We start from the raw sequence: 14,211 nt of genomic DNA, 5'->3' as shown, positions 1-14,211 counted from the left end.
AGCCCAAAATGGGTGGTGTGAGTGGTGATGACCCCGAATCGCGTGCTATGAGGAGGAATCACGTCAGCCGAAGGGCGGCGTCTAAACGTCGTCATTTGCCGAACCCCACTTCGGTGCTCCGAGAGAGAGACCCCTCAAATATCTCGAGCACCTCCAAACGTCGCGACTTCTCAACATCTCCCCCATACCCAGTCACCATGCTCGTGCAGGCGCTCAGTGCACTCACAACTCTGGCTCTTGGAGCAGCGGCCGCGACCTCGTCCAAGCCGAACATCATTTTGATAAGTGGGTAAACCTCGGTGCAATCGGCCCATCAGGCACCGGCACGCGTGACCCGTCGCGTCTCTGTTTTTTTTTTCTGGGCTGACACCGTTTGGTAGTTACCGACGACCAGGATGTTGGAACCTTGGACAAGCGCGAGTTCTTGCCACGCATCCACAAGCACCTCGTCGACGAGGGTGTGTTGTACGACAACTTCTTCGCTCCCGTTTCGGTCTGCTGCCCCTCGCGTGTGTCGCTTCTCCGCACGCAGTATGCGCACAACCACAACATCACCTTCGTTGCCCAGCCTTGGGGAGGGTGGGAAGTGTTTAACAAGTACGGCTACGTCGACCACACGCTGCCCGACTTCCTTCAGCATGCCGGCTACGACACATACTACACTGGCAAGCTGATGAATGACCACACGGCTGCCAACTGCGAGGACCTTCCCGTCTCGGGCTTCAACTCGTCTGACATTCTTGTCGATCCTTACACTTACGACTACTGGAACCCCGGCTTCTCGCGTGACAGTGAGTCTGCTGATGCTGAAGTACGCTAACCTCCAGACGGAGCCGTCAAGGTTCATACCGGAGAGTACTCGACCGATCTCATCAAGGACAAGGCCCTCGGCTACCTTGAGGATGCTCTGGCTTTCTCCGAGGACCGCCCATTCTTCCTTGGCATCGCACCCATCGCCTCCCATTCGTGGATGTCGAGCGACGCTCACAAGGTACCCATCGATTTCAACAAGCTGGGCATGCAAATGCCAGCTTTCCATTATCGCCATGCCAACCTCTTCGCTACTGAGCAGCTCCCTCGCAAGGCCTCGTTCAACCCCGACGAACCTCAGGGTGTCTCATGGGTGAAGGACCTGCCAAAGCTCAACGAGACTCAGGTGGCCTACCTGGATGAGTTCTACCGCGCTCGTCTCCGCTCGCTCCAGCCTGTCGACGAGCTCGTCGAGGAAGTTGTCCAGCGGCTCGAGGAAGCTGGCCAGCTCGACAACACGTACATCTTCTACACCTCAGACAATGGCTTCGCCCTCGGCACTCACCGCCGCCAGCCTGGAAAGACTCTCGGTTACGAAGAGGACATCCACGTGCCCCTTATTGTTCGTGGCCCTGGCGTTCGCAAGGGTCTGAACGACAAGCTCTCGTCGTATGGCATTGTCGACCTCTCGCGCACCATTCTTGACCTTGCCGGTGCTGCCACCGACTACACCAACGACGGCGTCAAGATCAACCTCCACCAGGAGCGCGACCCTGCCCACCAGTACGCTCGCCACTCGATCTCCGAGTACTGGGTTCTCGCCATTGACGAGGGCGTCTACGGCGGTACCATCCACGTCAACAACACCTACCGCACTGTCCGTGTGCATGACGAGATCCACGGTCGCCCCACTACCTTTTCGTACTCTGTGTGGTGCACGGGCGAGCGCGAGCTGTACAACCTCCAGCGCGACCCCCATCAGGTCAACAACCTCCTCGCTCCTCTCAACGAGGCTGGTCCCTTTGCCGACTTTGGAAGCACCACGCCCGAGGGCAAGCCCATCATCTCCCATCACCTCCAGAAGATTCTCCACCGCCTGGACGCACTCACCCTTGTTCTCAAGACGTGCTCTGACGACGCGTGCCGTAAGCCGTACCAGGCGCTCTTCCCCACCCTCGTCGAGGACGTGTACCGCTTCTCCCAGGTGCTTGACTCGCGCTTCGACGACTACTTCATCAACCTCCCCAAGGTCCGCTTTGCAGAGTGTGCCCTTGGGTACCAGTCTCGTCTGGAGAAGCCTGAGTGGCGACCAGAGTTCGCCTTTGGCGGCGAGTTTGGTGCGGTCGCCGGAGCGCCTTCCTTCCTTGTCCAGGCTTGAGCAAGGAACTGAGTTGGTGGGGGAGAAGTGGGTATTTGGGAAGAATCTTAGATTATTGTGACATAGCATGGGAGAACGTGTATGCAGAGCTACTCCCCTTCTACTACCTGGTACCGGGCTGTCAGTCGAATGACGTACGCGCCTACGCGTGTTCTCGGTGCCCACCCGGTGACTCGGCCCGGGATTGTAAGGACCGCCGTGTGGGATGTTCGCATGTTAGCCCCCATGTGCGTGTGGGGCAGGCGAGGCCTCCACGGGGCCGGGGTGGCGGGTGGGGAAGACACCACCGCCTGAGCTGACTACGGGATACTAGACAACCGGGCCCAGGTGCCTGCGGGTCATTTGACAGACCCTTGGTGAAGGAAACTACATGCCCGTTCATTTTCATCACAATTCCATTCCCAAATCGACATCACACAACATGGCGCCGCTACACCGACCCACCAGCCGCTAATAGCCTTCTGATCCTAAGAGAAAACTCCCCAATAATGCTTCGAAGGGGCTAGAAGTGCCACAAGAACGAGAACAGGGACAGAGCTTCATCGTAGTCGACTATACATTTTTATTTAATACGTTTAAAACCCGGCCAGAACAGTGGCGTTCTCCGACCCGTATTGCAATCCCTTCGTCATATGTACAATCCAACACCAGTGCCCACAAACCCGCTTGCATAATCTCTCCACTCAGTGCTGGAAGCGGTAGTCGAGACGCTTGTTCCCCTCGTCCGTCGTGGTTGCCAGGTAGACTTCCTTTTGTTCGGTGGTCATGGCGTCCCATACCTTGGCCTTTTGCTTGTTGCGGAAGATGTACCACCCCTTTGCAAACCAGAAGAGAACGAGGACCCAGCAGACAATGCCAATAAGGGCCTTGTTGCCCTTGTGGTAGTATGGAGCGTCTCCAGGCTGGTAGATGTTGGAACCGATCAGGGTGGCGGCTTGGACGAACATGTTGTAGAGCGACGCAGCGACTGTGCGAGTGCGAACCGAACCAGCGTTCATGGACGTCATGGAGACCAGGATGGGGTTGGGGTACGGGTATCCGACAATGCAAGTGGTCAGGGCCCAGCGGAGCCAGCGGCTGGCGTCGTCGGGAATGTTGACCAGGGCAGTGAGGAAGATGATCCACCACCAGGGGGCGAGGGAAGCAACCATAAGGTGCTCTTTGAAGATCCTGGACAGAGCGCAAAGGGCCAAGTTGCCGCACAGAAGCATGATGGTGGAGGGGATGGTGAGAAGGTTGGTCTGGAAGGTGGTAAAGTTGAGACTCTTGATCGTAAGAGTGAGGTAGGCGGTGACAGTCGTCGAGGTGATGAAAATGAAACCGCCAATTGCGTAAACTGGCCAGAGGTCGTAGTCGCAAAGCGACTTCCAGAGTTCCTTGAGTGAGATACCCTCACGGTTGTGCACTGGATGTCAGCTTAGGAACCTAAAAGCAAAAGCTGCCAGACTTACTGCTCGATTTGGTAGGGTCATCACGCAGAATCTTGTTGACAATGATGGTTTCCTCGCGCTCCGTGAACCAAGGCTTGCGGGAGATGATGCCCTTGGTCTGGGTAGCCGATGCGGGCATGTAGAAAAAGCAGAAGAGACCAACAAGCCAGGTGAGAACACCCTCAATCATGAACAACCATTTCCAACCCGGCAGAGAAGTGTGGTGACGGAGTTGAAGAATGCCGGCAGCCATGAGGGAACCAACAACCGAAGAGAGGGACATGGAGACCCAGAAGAAGGTGAGACGAGTTGTCAATTCGGCCGCCGTGAACCAGTAGGAGAGGTACAGGATGGAGTCGGCAATGAAGCCACCCTCAAAGAGACCCAGCAGAGCGCGAAGAATGTAGAAGCTCGTCTTGCCGCTGAGGCCGATTTGCGCAATGGCAATCGTCGACCAGAGCAAGATTTGGATGGGAATCCAGCGATCGGTGCCGAGCTTCTTGCCGACTGTAGCGGGTCAGCAATGCACCTGCCAAACCAGAGCGCAGCACTTACTCATCTGGGACGGGAGTTCGGCGACGAGGAAACAAGAATAGAAGATGGTGTTGCCGATGTTGTAGTCGGCAGTGGTCATGTTAAGGTCATTGAGAAGGTTGTCCGAAAGGGCATTTCCGAGGTTGTAGCGATCAAGGTTCATGGCGGCAAAGCAGATGCACATCAAAAAGGTGATGCGTAAGTCCAGCTTGCGCCGGACCTTCCGCTCTTCATCGGCTGTCCACTTGGCCTTGGGGTCCCAACGGTGCTTGCCTTCGTAAGAGTCGGGGGGTGCATAGTACCTTTGTTGTGGTCAGTGTCGGGTCTAGCTTTTGGATAGGATAGAGCCACTCACTTGGTCAGGACGTCCTCCTCCGATTCACCGCTGTGGGCAAGAGTCTGGACAATCTCCGAGTGCTTGTCACCCTTCTCCTCGTCGCTGGTCTCGGAACGGTGGTCGTCGGTTACGGCCGCCAGACCAGTCGTGTCTACAATACTGTGCGGTGCAGTCATGGTGGGTACTTGCAGTCGATGGGGATCACCTCTTGGCGCGGGAGACAGTGCCTTTAATAGCCCAAGTTCAAGCCATCCCAGCGTTCACGTCGGTCAACGAGGCGCCAACTTTTGCCGACTTTGTTTTCCGCGGTCTCCTCGAACCTCTGCACGTAACATGTCGTCTTCCATCGTTGCCAACGGGTGGACCAATTACTCGGAAGTTGTACATGCGGCGTACGCCCCCCTTCGAAGACAGGGTAAGCATGTGTGTTGCGGGGTTGGTGGGTTGGTGGGGCCGACCGATGTTGATTGAACCAGGATGGCGGATCGAGCCACGACGAATCATCTGGACTGCCACACCGCTCAGAAACACGAATGTCAAGCGTCTTGTTCCCACTCAGTCCCCACAAAACATGTTTCCAAACCAGAAGTGCCCACTTTCCATGTACCCAAGTTCCCGAAGCATGCTGATCAGTACACAACACTGATCACGAACCACGAGGAGCACCACAGGAGTTGAAGGGCCCCCGCGAAGGAAGTCACAAACGTTCGGCGAGCTCGCCGAGCTGTTCGGTGATTTTCGGCCCGATCAGCACCCGAGATATCATGTCAGCTGATGTTGCGACATCGTTCTGGGAAAGCACAACATCGATACCTGTTAATCAAGGAAGATTGAGTCTGCGCGGTGGCCAATTCCGCACGATAATCCTTGAGGAGGGCAGTCGGCGGCGTTGGCCGATCCGTTGGCCCACCATTCTGACCGCTAGCGAAGAACATCAGATCTCGTGACCAAAGAATCCCAGACGATGGAATTCCAGTTGTTGGGCCGTGTGCAATTGTCGCACAACAATGTAAGTGTGCCGACGTGGTCGGGCGAAGCCGAAATGCGCAGCGCCATGATCTTGGCAGTGAGTATATGAAGAGTGAGGTCACGGGAGGAGAGAAAGGTCTTTCCACAAGTACCCCCTGTTGAACTACCGCCACCTCCGCGAACACACACTCGTCTCCACAATGGCTCCCGTCGCAGTTTCTTCTCCTCCCAAGGTCGTTGAGCAGCTCAAGACTGTCGCTGCCGAAACTCCCGTTGAAGAGGCTTTCGACATTCGCTCGTTCAGCCACTTTGACTGCACTCCTTCCATTGGTACCGAGTTTCGCGCTGTCACGACCGACGAGCGCCCCGCCATTGGTATCCGGGACATCCTCGGCAACGACCGGCGCATCAAGGGTCTGGGCCGTCTGGTTTCTGAGCGCGGCGTGGTGTTCTTCCGCAATGCCGTCATCTCGACCAAAGAGCAGGTCGAGCTCGTCCAGGCTCTCGGCGTGCAGGGTGGCAAGCCCGCCGACTCCGGACTCCACGTCCACCCCCTCACCCTCCCCGACCAGGTTGAGGGTGACGAGATTGCTCTCATCTCGAACCGCTTCGTATTTGGCAAGGCGTTCCAGCGCAAGGGCTTTGGGATCCTTGACCGCCGTCTAGGCAAGGACGAGTGGGTGAGTACTGCCTGTGAAGTCTCTACATACTGGGCTGACACGAGCAGCACTCGGACATTACCTACGAGGCCATCCCTTCAGACTATGCCACTCTCCAGATCCGTACCCTCCCCGAGGTCGGTGGCGACACTCTCTGGGCATCGGCTTACGAGGCTTTTGACCGTCTCTCGCCCACCATGCAGAAGTTCCTCGAGGGCCTGACCGCCATGCACCAGGGCGACGGTTTCGTGAGTTCCCCGAAGCACTTCGACAGTGACGAGGCTGACAAGAACAGCTTCGCTTCGCTGAACAGGTCGGCGTGCCCGTCCGCGAGCCCCGTGGCGCCCCTGGGAACATTGGCCAGTCGCTTGAGGCTATCCACCCCGTGGTTCGTACTCACCCCATCACCGGCTGGAAGGGTCTCTTTGTGAACCGCAACTTTACCAAGCACATTGTCGAGCTTACTCCCGGCGAGTCGGCCAACCTGCTCAACTTCCTCTTTGACCATGTCTCGAGCAACCACGACCTCCAGGTCCGGTTCCGCTGGGAGAAGGACTCGCTCGCCATCTGGGATAACCGCTGCACCTTCCATGCCGCCACGGCGGACCTGGATGACGGCCACCGCCAGGGCACGCGCTCGATCTCGCTCGGCGAGCGGCCTTACTTAGACCCCGCATCCCTCACCCGTCGTCAGGCTCTCGAGAAGGCCAAGGAGGCTGTCGAGGGTCAACAGTGAGAGGGGCACAATATGTAGACGTTGTAATAGCAATGGCATGGAGAGACATAGCAGTTGTATCGAGTGGCAGTGATGCACCAGGTTTGAAACATTACCAAAACGGTGCGTCAGTCACGACAACATGACAGACAGCCATCTCCGTCGAAACTTTCTCAAATACCATCCACCCACGGTCCTACCGCGACCTGTGTCATCTCCAAAAGATGCACAGGACGTCGAGCAACACCTGCAGCGTCAACTTACAGCTGCACATGCATAACTGCTGACGTAATCGGCCGCTTAGCTCAGCTGGTTAGAGCATCGTACTAATACCCAGCCTTGGTTACTAGTCTATGCGGAGGTCGGCAGTTCGATCCTGTCAGTGGTCATATCTTTTGCTGTTTTGGGCCCCAGAGAGGCCTATGCATGCTCTGGCTGGTCTGGAGGCATACGGGTGGCTGTTGGAAGTGTTGGAGTGGGCCAAACGTGTGGTCGCGGGTTGGAGTGGCGGTGGATTGGCCTAGAGGTAAATCGCCACACTCTTGACCCTCAGTGTGCTGTCTGTCCCCTTTCTGGAGCGATCACTACATATCCAGTCGCTTCTGAGCTTCTGAGGCGGCCCTTGCTCTCACTGCTAGTGCAGTGACGGGTGTATGCCATGCTGCTGCACGTCAACTCGGACTGCAGCTACTCGCGCCAAAGGAAGACGTCGCCCCCTACGCCTACACCGGTTGCGACGCCAGCAGGCCTGGAGCTGGTCAATCTGGTCAGTTACGCGGACGCTTTCGATTCTTGAACGCAGCCAATATCCGAGATTGCGCAGCGGGCCTCCTTTCACGGCAACAGTATGCTGTATAGATACAAGCTACACCAGAACTATACCGGGACAGCTCCAGGTTGTCGGAATCGTCCCCTTCACTAGAGTCTCAAGCTCAAAACGTCATCGAGGACTTGGTGAGGGTACCTAGTCGTCCCGGCCCGCTTTCATGACTGATCCTTTCATCGTCAGCACAATAACTGCGGCACATTCCCCCACACCCGACGACTCACTTGTTCCTCGCTTTCCGCTGTGCCTCCCTGAACTCGTCGATAGAGATGCAGATCACTGCCATGAGCACAATGTCGACATCTTGCGCGACTTCGAGCCAGGTCTGCAGCGTGCGTCAACTGGACCGAATGAGATTCGGCAGCGGAGCTTACCGTTGCGGCACCATGTACCGTGTCGCGACCATCCCACTTCTTCCTATACCGTGCAATCGGCTTGTCACCGGCCACGATGTCCAGGACGTCGCCTGAGAGAGGTCCCACAAGGGACAGCTCCGTGCGGAGACCGGTGAAGTGGTCGAGGTAGGTAGGTTGTAACTTGGGGGTAATGCCTCCAATGTCAGCAGACAAACAACAGCGCCAGCCGACCACTTACGACCCGCATTGCTCAGTCGGACGAGTTCGTTCCCACCCGCGTCCTCGGCAATGTAGGGCAACGCCTTGCTGTTGAGCCGCACGAGGTGGTTACCCTGACCGTCAAGGATGACTTGCTTCTTGTTGAACATGTCGTGCCCGACACACTGGAGGATTGGCGTCTTGTCCGTGGTCGTGATCACAAATGGCGTCTGGGACATGTCAGCTGCATTCTCACGGTCTCCTGCCAGCTGACCTTACCTTCTTCCAGGACATAGGGCCTTGAGCACGAGGACCGTGTTGCCCTTGGCAAGGTGGGCGGGGAAGAGGCCGGCGGGGCCCTTGGGGGATTGGAGTGGGGGTCGTTGGTCGGATTCGACGTTTGGCACTTGGGAACCCATGTGGACGTGAGTGTATTGATGTCAAGTGGAGTGGTGAGCGGTGACAACCTGTGCGAGACGCTGCGGCGAGAAAGAGACAAAGAGAGAGAGAGGAGAGAGAGAGAGAGAGAGAGGAGAGAGGAGAGAGAGGAGAGAGAGAAAGAAGCCGCGAGATGATCGGCGAGTTGGTTATATGTGTCGCGCTAAATGGCCGTTCACAACGCCAAGGCACATGGCGGTGCCCATGACGTCGTTCACAACTCGACTCCCTGTCAACACAAGGACACCAGGGGGTGACCTTTCAGCTATAGCATTTGGAAAAGAAGCGGGGGAAGCATGTGAGGACCTGTCTTGCGATGCATAGCGATGTGTGGCGGTGTGAATGTGTCGAAAGATGAACGCTGGGTGGGTTCTTCAACGGCATGCCATCGGCAAGTAAACTGCCCGATCGATGTTTTCGGGCCCTCACTACAACAACAAACTTTGATTTCTGCACAGCTTATACCGCTGCAGTATGTGCGCCAACAGTCACTCCCAGCTCCCTCCTCTCAACACATGCCGCCACCTCCGCCACCCCCACCACCCCCACCAGCCCCAAATCCCATGTTGCTGCCACCTCCTGCCCCGCCCAGTGACATTCTAGACATGAGCCTGCTCTTCCATGATTCCCACTCACGATGCGTTGCGACTGTTCCTCCGGGCCGCCTTGGCAATCTCGTCCGAGCAGATACAAATGGCTGCGAGCAGCGCCATGTCGACGCCCGGTGCGATTTCGAGCCAGTACTGGGCCGCGCCGTCAGCACGCGATCAACCCTTCACCTGCCGGGCCGGTCACCCTCAATTACCCACAGTGCCACGCCCGTACGGCTTGTCCTGTCCTGGCCGCGCACGGCGATGGACGCGCGCTATGGGAGAACCGTTGAAAACGCAGTCTGCCACCTTGGCCGTGTGCGAGCCGTCGATGAAGAGGGTCTGCTCGCGGCCGGAAAACACGTCGCTCAGCTGAATGTCCCAGCCCGGGGTAAAGGCTAAATCGCGTTAAGCATGCACGGAGGCGCAAACTCGTGTGCCCCCCCACAGGGGGGCTGCGCGACTTACGGCCTGGGGAGCATAGCCGGAAGAGCTCGTTCTCGCCGGCGTCCTGGCCAATGTACCTCGCTGACGAGAAGGCCTTTGTTTTCAGCCGGAAGAGATGGTTCCCCTCAGCGTCGAGCATCACCAGCTTCTTGTTCCAAAAGTCGTAGCCTACACACTGCATGACGGGGACGCCGGTGGTGGTGTATATGATGAATGGGACCTTACAGCGTCAGCACACGCTTGTCCTCGGTGTTCTCGGGTCTGGGGGCTCGCCACCCACCTTCGTCCACTGCATGTTCGCATCAAGGATCAAGGTCGTCGGAGCGCCTGCAAGCATCTCGGGATACAGGCCAAACCCCCCTGTGACGGGCGCCAGTGGACGCAGTGTTTCGTATGACTCGGTGTTGCCCATGGTTGCCGTGTGTGTGAGGTAATGGGTAACATCACAATGCATGAGACTACTGGGAGCAGAAGTGGTGGCTCGTGCGGATGCTTCTGCACTGCTTTACCAAAGCCGCGGACCGATAAGGTGCCATGAAGATAGAGCATGGGATGCCGGACGATGGTGCCTGTTCCCCCCAGTTGCGCAGCGTCACGGCACGGACACGACCAAAGCCAGACTAGCCATGTCTGTTCCATCTAACATATCTACAACTGCCCAGCTTCCACTCAGAACATGCCACCCGCCGCATTACCTCCCGGTACGCCGCCAGGCCCCAATCCTGCCGGTCCCGCGTTCATGGCCATCTGGAACGCAAAATTATTGTTGTTGTTCACCCTGTGAATGTCAGTCCGCCTGAGAAGTCCCACTTCGCCCCACGGTACCACGGTACCACTCACACAGACTGGTTTCGGCCGTTGAATTTGGACGCCTTGGCCATCTCGTCGAGGCAGATGCTGATTGCCGCCAGCAGCGCAATGTCGACGCCCTCGGCCACTTCGAGCCAGTACTGCAGGCGTGTGAGCACCCGCAGGTCATCCGCTGCCACTGTCCGCCCGGACTCACCGTTCCAGGGCCGTACCCCATCTCCATGCGCATCCACGAGCGCACGATGCGACCGATGGGCGCGCCGCGGCTCGACAGGGTGATGACGTTTTTGGTATAGTTGCCCTCGACGTCAATCTTGCGGTTGACGCCGGTAAAGTGGTCCACAAACTCGACCGCGTACCCGGGCGTGAGTGCTGCAGATGGCGTCAGCAGAAGTGCGCGTCTGGGGGGGGCTCGGGCTCGGACGTACCGCCCTTGGAGTACAGGCAGAACAGCTCGTTCTCGCTCGTGTCTACGCCAAAGTACTTGGTTCCTCCGCTGAGCATGGGCGCGCTGTCGATACGGAACAGGCGGTTGCCCTCGTGGTCGAGGATCACTGTCGGCGGGTCAGTCCATGTTCTTATCGCTGCGACGTGTCGACGTGTGTGTCGTACCCTTCTTCTTGTTCCAAGTGTCGTACCCGAGGCACTGGATCACGGGCACACCAGTCACGGTGTGCAAAAGCACGGCGTCCTGGGATTCCATCAGCGTTTGCCCAGACGACAGACGACAACGTCACCCGCGCTGTGCTGCTCACCTTCTGCCACTGCATGTATCGGTCCAGGACCACGACCGTACCCTCTCCCGAGGCGAGCATGTCCTCATACACGCCCAGCCCCTCGGGCCTTGGTGCCAGCGGGGGTCGTCGTGGTGGCAGAGACTCGAGGTTGCCCATCGTGGTGGTGAATATGTGGGTGGTGAGGTGAGAGTAAGTGTCACAAACAGGAAGGTGCAGCTCGTTGTGTACTTGATACATCAGGCCGCACTGCTTTGCCAAGACAATGGGTCGTTCTATAGGTACCACCAGCCAGACGAATCTGGTGGCGCTCGGCGCTGGTGGAGTGTGAAGGGCCGGTGCGCGGCGCCGGAATCGGGCCGTTGGGACGCATCACGCATCCCACAGGCCACCGGCATGTTGTGTCGCCGATTTTAAGCGTCGTAGACGGTATCGAGGCTGGTGAAGCCCTTGATCTCGATGGGGTTGCCCGAGGGGTCGCGGAAGAACATGGTCCACTGCTGGCCGGGCTGGCCCTCGAAGCGCACCTGGGGCTCCATGACAAATTCTGTCTTGGCCGCCTCGAGGCGGTCGGCGAGCGCGCGCCAGTCGGGGTACTCGAGGACGGCGCCCAGGTGAGGCATGGGCACCATGTGGTCGCCGACCTTGCCGGTGTTGGTGGTCTTGAAGGGCTCGCCAAGGTGCAGGGAGATCTGGTGGCCGAAAAAGTCAAAGTCGACCCAGGTCTCGGTCGAGCGGCCCTCCTTGCACCCGAGCACGCCCTTGTAGAAGGCGCGCGAGGCGGCGAGGTCGCGGACGTGGAAGGCGAGGTGGAAGATGGAGCGCATGGTGGGTGTTGTGATGGTGGGGGTGAGGTGGGTGTGTCGATGGTTATATAAAGAGACAGAGTTCAAGTGAGAATGCCGATGGATGGTGTGTGTTGGGCCGATACATCGGCTGTGACCGACCAGCCTGTTTGTGCCCACCACGATTGGTTGCGCACCTTGCCGACGATTGCCGACTGGGAAGGTGTTGCTGGCCCCTCGATGCCTTCGACTCAAATCTGAAAAGACACCATGTGGCCATGTGGAGGCCGTTGCTCGTGGATCCAGGTGTCCTGATATCCGGCGAATCGACCGAACATATCCACCACATGCACAAGGTCCCAACTCGAGGCTCTCTCGCACCACCTCCACCTGCCGGTGTCTTGGCGGCAGGCGACAGTGGCTCGCACGCGTTCCTTGCCCGGAACATGTCCTCACGACGTCCTCGGTGGGTCGTCCGCCTCGTCGGGGCGGATTGCTAATGGAGACACATTTTGGCAGTACACTCGTCAGCTATGCTACTTCCCCAGACGGATCCAACATGAATGCCAACATCAAAGCAGCACATTATACAAAAAAAAACTAGGGTTGGATGTGGTCCCCAAACTCATCTCACCTCCCCTCGGTAACAACTCCACCACTCGGATCGACATGCACAGGGTCGCGGAATGCACCCCCGCCTGAAGACGTGGCACCGCCGCTGGCGGCGTCATATGACCTGTTGGCCGTCAGCGCTCCCACACGCACTGCATCTCGTATGTGGGTACCCACCCAGACGACCTGGTGGCCTTTTCCTGCTCGTCGAGGCAGATGGCGATTGCCGCCAGGAGCGCGATATCGACACCCTGCGCGACCTCGAGTCGGTACTGTGATGTGAGCTCGGTGTGCACGAACTGGTAGACTGCGAACCTGGCGCTCGCAACGCGTCTCAAACTCACCGTTGTCCGCCCATACGTCTTGTCGTGCCCATCCCACCGGCGCGTGCGCGCCACCACTTGCCCGTCACACGTAATGTTGACGACTTTGCGCGCGTGCCCGCCTTGAATGTGGAGAATCGCCGGCCGGAGAGAGAACTTGTCGACAAACTCGACCTGGAGTGCTGATGTGCTGTCTGCACGCGGAGAAGACAATGTGGTCAGCAGCGGCGGAGTGCAGTGCAGTGGCCACGTCGGTGGTACACGGGGACCAAAACGTACTGCCGTATAGCCTGAACAGCTCCTTGTCCTCGCCGTCGCGTCCGGTATACCTGCACCCGTCTGTTGTCTTGGCTGATAGGCGGAAGAGGCGGTTCCCTTTCGTGTCGTGAATCGCTACCACGGTCGTCAGTCCGCAGGCCGCTCATGCACGACCGCGACATCCAGATCAAGGCTCACCTCTCTTTTTGGTCCAGTGCTCGCCCCTGTATCCCCGACATTGGAGCACGGGCACGCCGGCCATGGTGCTAATGACGAACGGCGCCTGTGAGGAAAAAGGTCAGCAGCCGTGCAACCATACGCCGTGCGCCCGTGCAACGGCCACGGCCACTTGGCCACTTGCCTTGTGCCATTTCATCCAGAAATCCAAGAGCAAGACGGTGGGTTGTGTCGCGACCATGTCGGCGAACAGGCCGAGCCTGCCCTTTGCGCGCGATACGGGCTGCAGGGGTGGCAAGTCGGGGACGGCAAAGTCGTCGTTGCCCATCATCGTGGCGAGTGGTCGTGGTGTGTAGTAGCGCCGTGCGGGTTCATTGAGACTGAGCGACGGCATGGTCCGGTGTGCTGGGGGGCTGTATTATTGTAGGAAAAAGGTAAACACGGCAACCAACAAAAGTCAACGAGCGCGCACTGGCACGCGCACCTGGCGCACCTGGGGCGTGCTGCGCATACTGGCCTAACTGGGGGATGGACGGCGCGTGCGGCGGGTAACAATAGCGCGTTGCGCCAGCCGCGGGGTGGCACAGGGTAGACACCGGTGTGCCTGTGGTGATTAGGGGCCATTAGGAAACCCCGGTATTATGACGCGGTTTGCATTAAGGCCGGATACAAATGAATCATTTAGTCATTTAGCATGCAACTCTGCGCTGCTCGAACGAGTCAAGGGAGCACTGAGCATAACAATGGCCGTGTCTGCATAGCGGTGCACACACTCGGCGCTGGGGGTTGCCGCTAGAATCACCACTGCAAGGCTGGGGCCTATGGGCTAAGAGCCAAGCACGACGCCGGACGCCGCCCAAACGCGAGGCGCATGAGCCACGAGCT

At 58.2% G+C, this 14,211-nt stretch overlaps 8 protein-coding genes and 1 non-coding gene across 9 annotated transcripts; 3 read left to right on the top strand and 6 right to left on the bottom strand.

Annotated features, from left to right (window-relative positions):
* Positions 1 to 8: 8 nt before the first annotated feature.
* EHS24_008152 (uncharacterized protein) lies at positions 9 to 2,128 on the top strand (the record flags this gene model as incomplete). Its single annotated transcript, XM_028623476.1, has 3 exons — positions 9 to 285; positions 381 to 791; positions 828 to 2,128. 3 exons carry the CDS (start codon positions 9 to 11, stop codon positions 2,126 to 2,128), a joined length of 1,989 nt encoding a protein of 662 aa, XP_028476409.1.
* Positions 2,129 to 2,811: 683 nt separating this feature from the next.
* EHS24_008151 (uncharacterized protein) lies at positions 2,812 to 4,605 on the bottom strand (the record flags this gene model as incomplete). Its single annotated transcript, XM_028623475.1, has 4 exons — positions 2,812 to 3,533; positions 3,580 to 4,065; positions 4,114 to 4,394; positions 4,448 to 4,605. The coding sequence occupies 4 exons, from the start codon at positions 4,603 to 4,605 to the stop codon at positions 2,812 to 2,814; spliced, it is 1,647 nt and encodes a 548-aa protein (XP_028476408.1).
* A 993-nt stretch (positions 4,606 to 5,598) lies between these two features.
* Positions 5,599 to 6,793, top strand: EHS24_008150 (uncharacterized protein; the record flags this gene model as incomplete). Its single annotated transcript, XM_028623474.1, has 3 exons — positions 5,599 to 6,078; positions 6,126 to 6,305; positions 6,353 to 6,793. 3 exons carry the CDS (start codon positions 5,599 to 5,601, stop codon positions 6,791 to 6,793), a joined length of 1,101 nt encoding a protein of 366 aa, XP_028476407.1.
* Positions 6,794 to 7,066: 273 nt separating this feature from the next.
* EHS24_008149 lies at positions 7,067 to 7,161 on the top strand. The gene has a single exon. It is a non-coding gene; the product is annotated as a tRNA-Ile (tRNA).
* Positions 7,162 to 7,704: 543 nt separating this feature from the next.
* On the bottom strand, positions 7,705 to 8,446 carry EHS24_008148 (uncharacterized protein; the record flags this gene model as incomplete). The annotated part of the gene is made up of 5 exons (XM_028623473.1): positions 7,705 to 7,762; positions 7,823 to 7,923; positions 7,973 to 8,148; positions 8,193 to 8,382; positions 8,432 to 8,446. 5 exons carry the CDS (start codon positions 8,444 to 8,446, stop codon positions 7,705 to 7,707), a joined length of 540 nt encoding a protein of 179 aa, XP_028476406.1.
* Positions 8,447 to 9,222: 776 nt separating this feature from the next.
* EHS24_008147 (uncharacterized protein) lies at positions 9,223 to 10,039 on the bottom strand (the record flags this gene model as incomplete). Its single annotated transcript, XM_028623472.1, has 4 exons — positions 9,223 to 9,333; positions 9,400 to 9,578; positions 9,649 to 9,847; positions 9,908 to 10,039. 4 exons carry the CDS (start codon positions 10,037 to 10,039, stop codon positions 9,223 to 9,225), a joined length of 621 nt encoding a protein of 206 aa, XP_028476405.1.
* A 257-nt stretch (positions 10,040 to 10,296) lies between these two features.
* EHS24_008146 (uncharacterized protein) lies at positions 10,297 to 11,330 on the bottom strand (the record flags this gene model as incomplete). Its single annotated transcript, XM_028623471.1, has 6 exons — positions 10,297 to 10,405; positions 10,468 to 10,577; positions 10,634 to 10,809; positions 10,866 to 10,991; positions 11,050 to 11,128; positions 11,193 to 11,330. 6 exons carry the CDS (start codon positions 11,328 to 11,330, stop codon positions 10,297 to 10,299), a joined length of 738 nt encoding a protein of 245 aa, XP_028476404.1.
* Positions 11,331 to 11,584: 254 nt separating this feature from the next.
* Positions 11,585 to 11,998, bottom strand: EHS24_008145 (uncharacterized protein; the record flags this gene model as incomplete). Its single annotated transcript, XM_028623470.1, has 1 exon — positions 11,585 to 11,998. One exon carries the CDS (start codon positions 11,996 to 11,998, stop codon positions 11,585 to 11,587), a length of 414 nt encoding a protein of 137 aa, XP_028476403.1.
* Positions 11,999 to 12,586: 588 nt separating this feature from the next.
* On the bottom strand, positions 12,587 to 13,657 carry EHS24_008144 (uncharacterized protein; the record flags this gene model as incomplete). Its single annotated transcript, XM_028623469.1, has 6 exons — positions 12,587 to 12,692; positions 12,746 to 12,840; positions 12,913 to 13,085; positions 13,171 to 13,284; positions 13,348 to 13,432; positions 13,493 to 13,657. 6 exons carry the CDS (start codon positions 13,655 to 13,657, stop codon positions 12,587 to 12,589), a joined length of 738 nt encoding a protein of 245 aa, XP_028476402.1.
* Positions 13,658 to 14,211: the final 554 nt, after the last annotated feature.

This window comes from Apiotrichum porosum, assembly GCF_003942205.1.
Source record: "Apiotrichum porosum strain DSM 27194 chromosome Unknown scaffold_6, whole genome shotgun sequence".
NCBI classification, from domain to species: Eukaryota; Fungi; Basidiomycota; class Tremellomycetes; order Trichosporonales; family Trichosporonaceae; genus Apiotrichum; species Apiotrichum porosum.
Note: the sequence above shows the minus strand (reverse complement) of the source record. Positions and strands in the feature narration are given on the sequence as shown.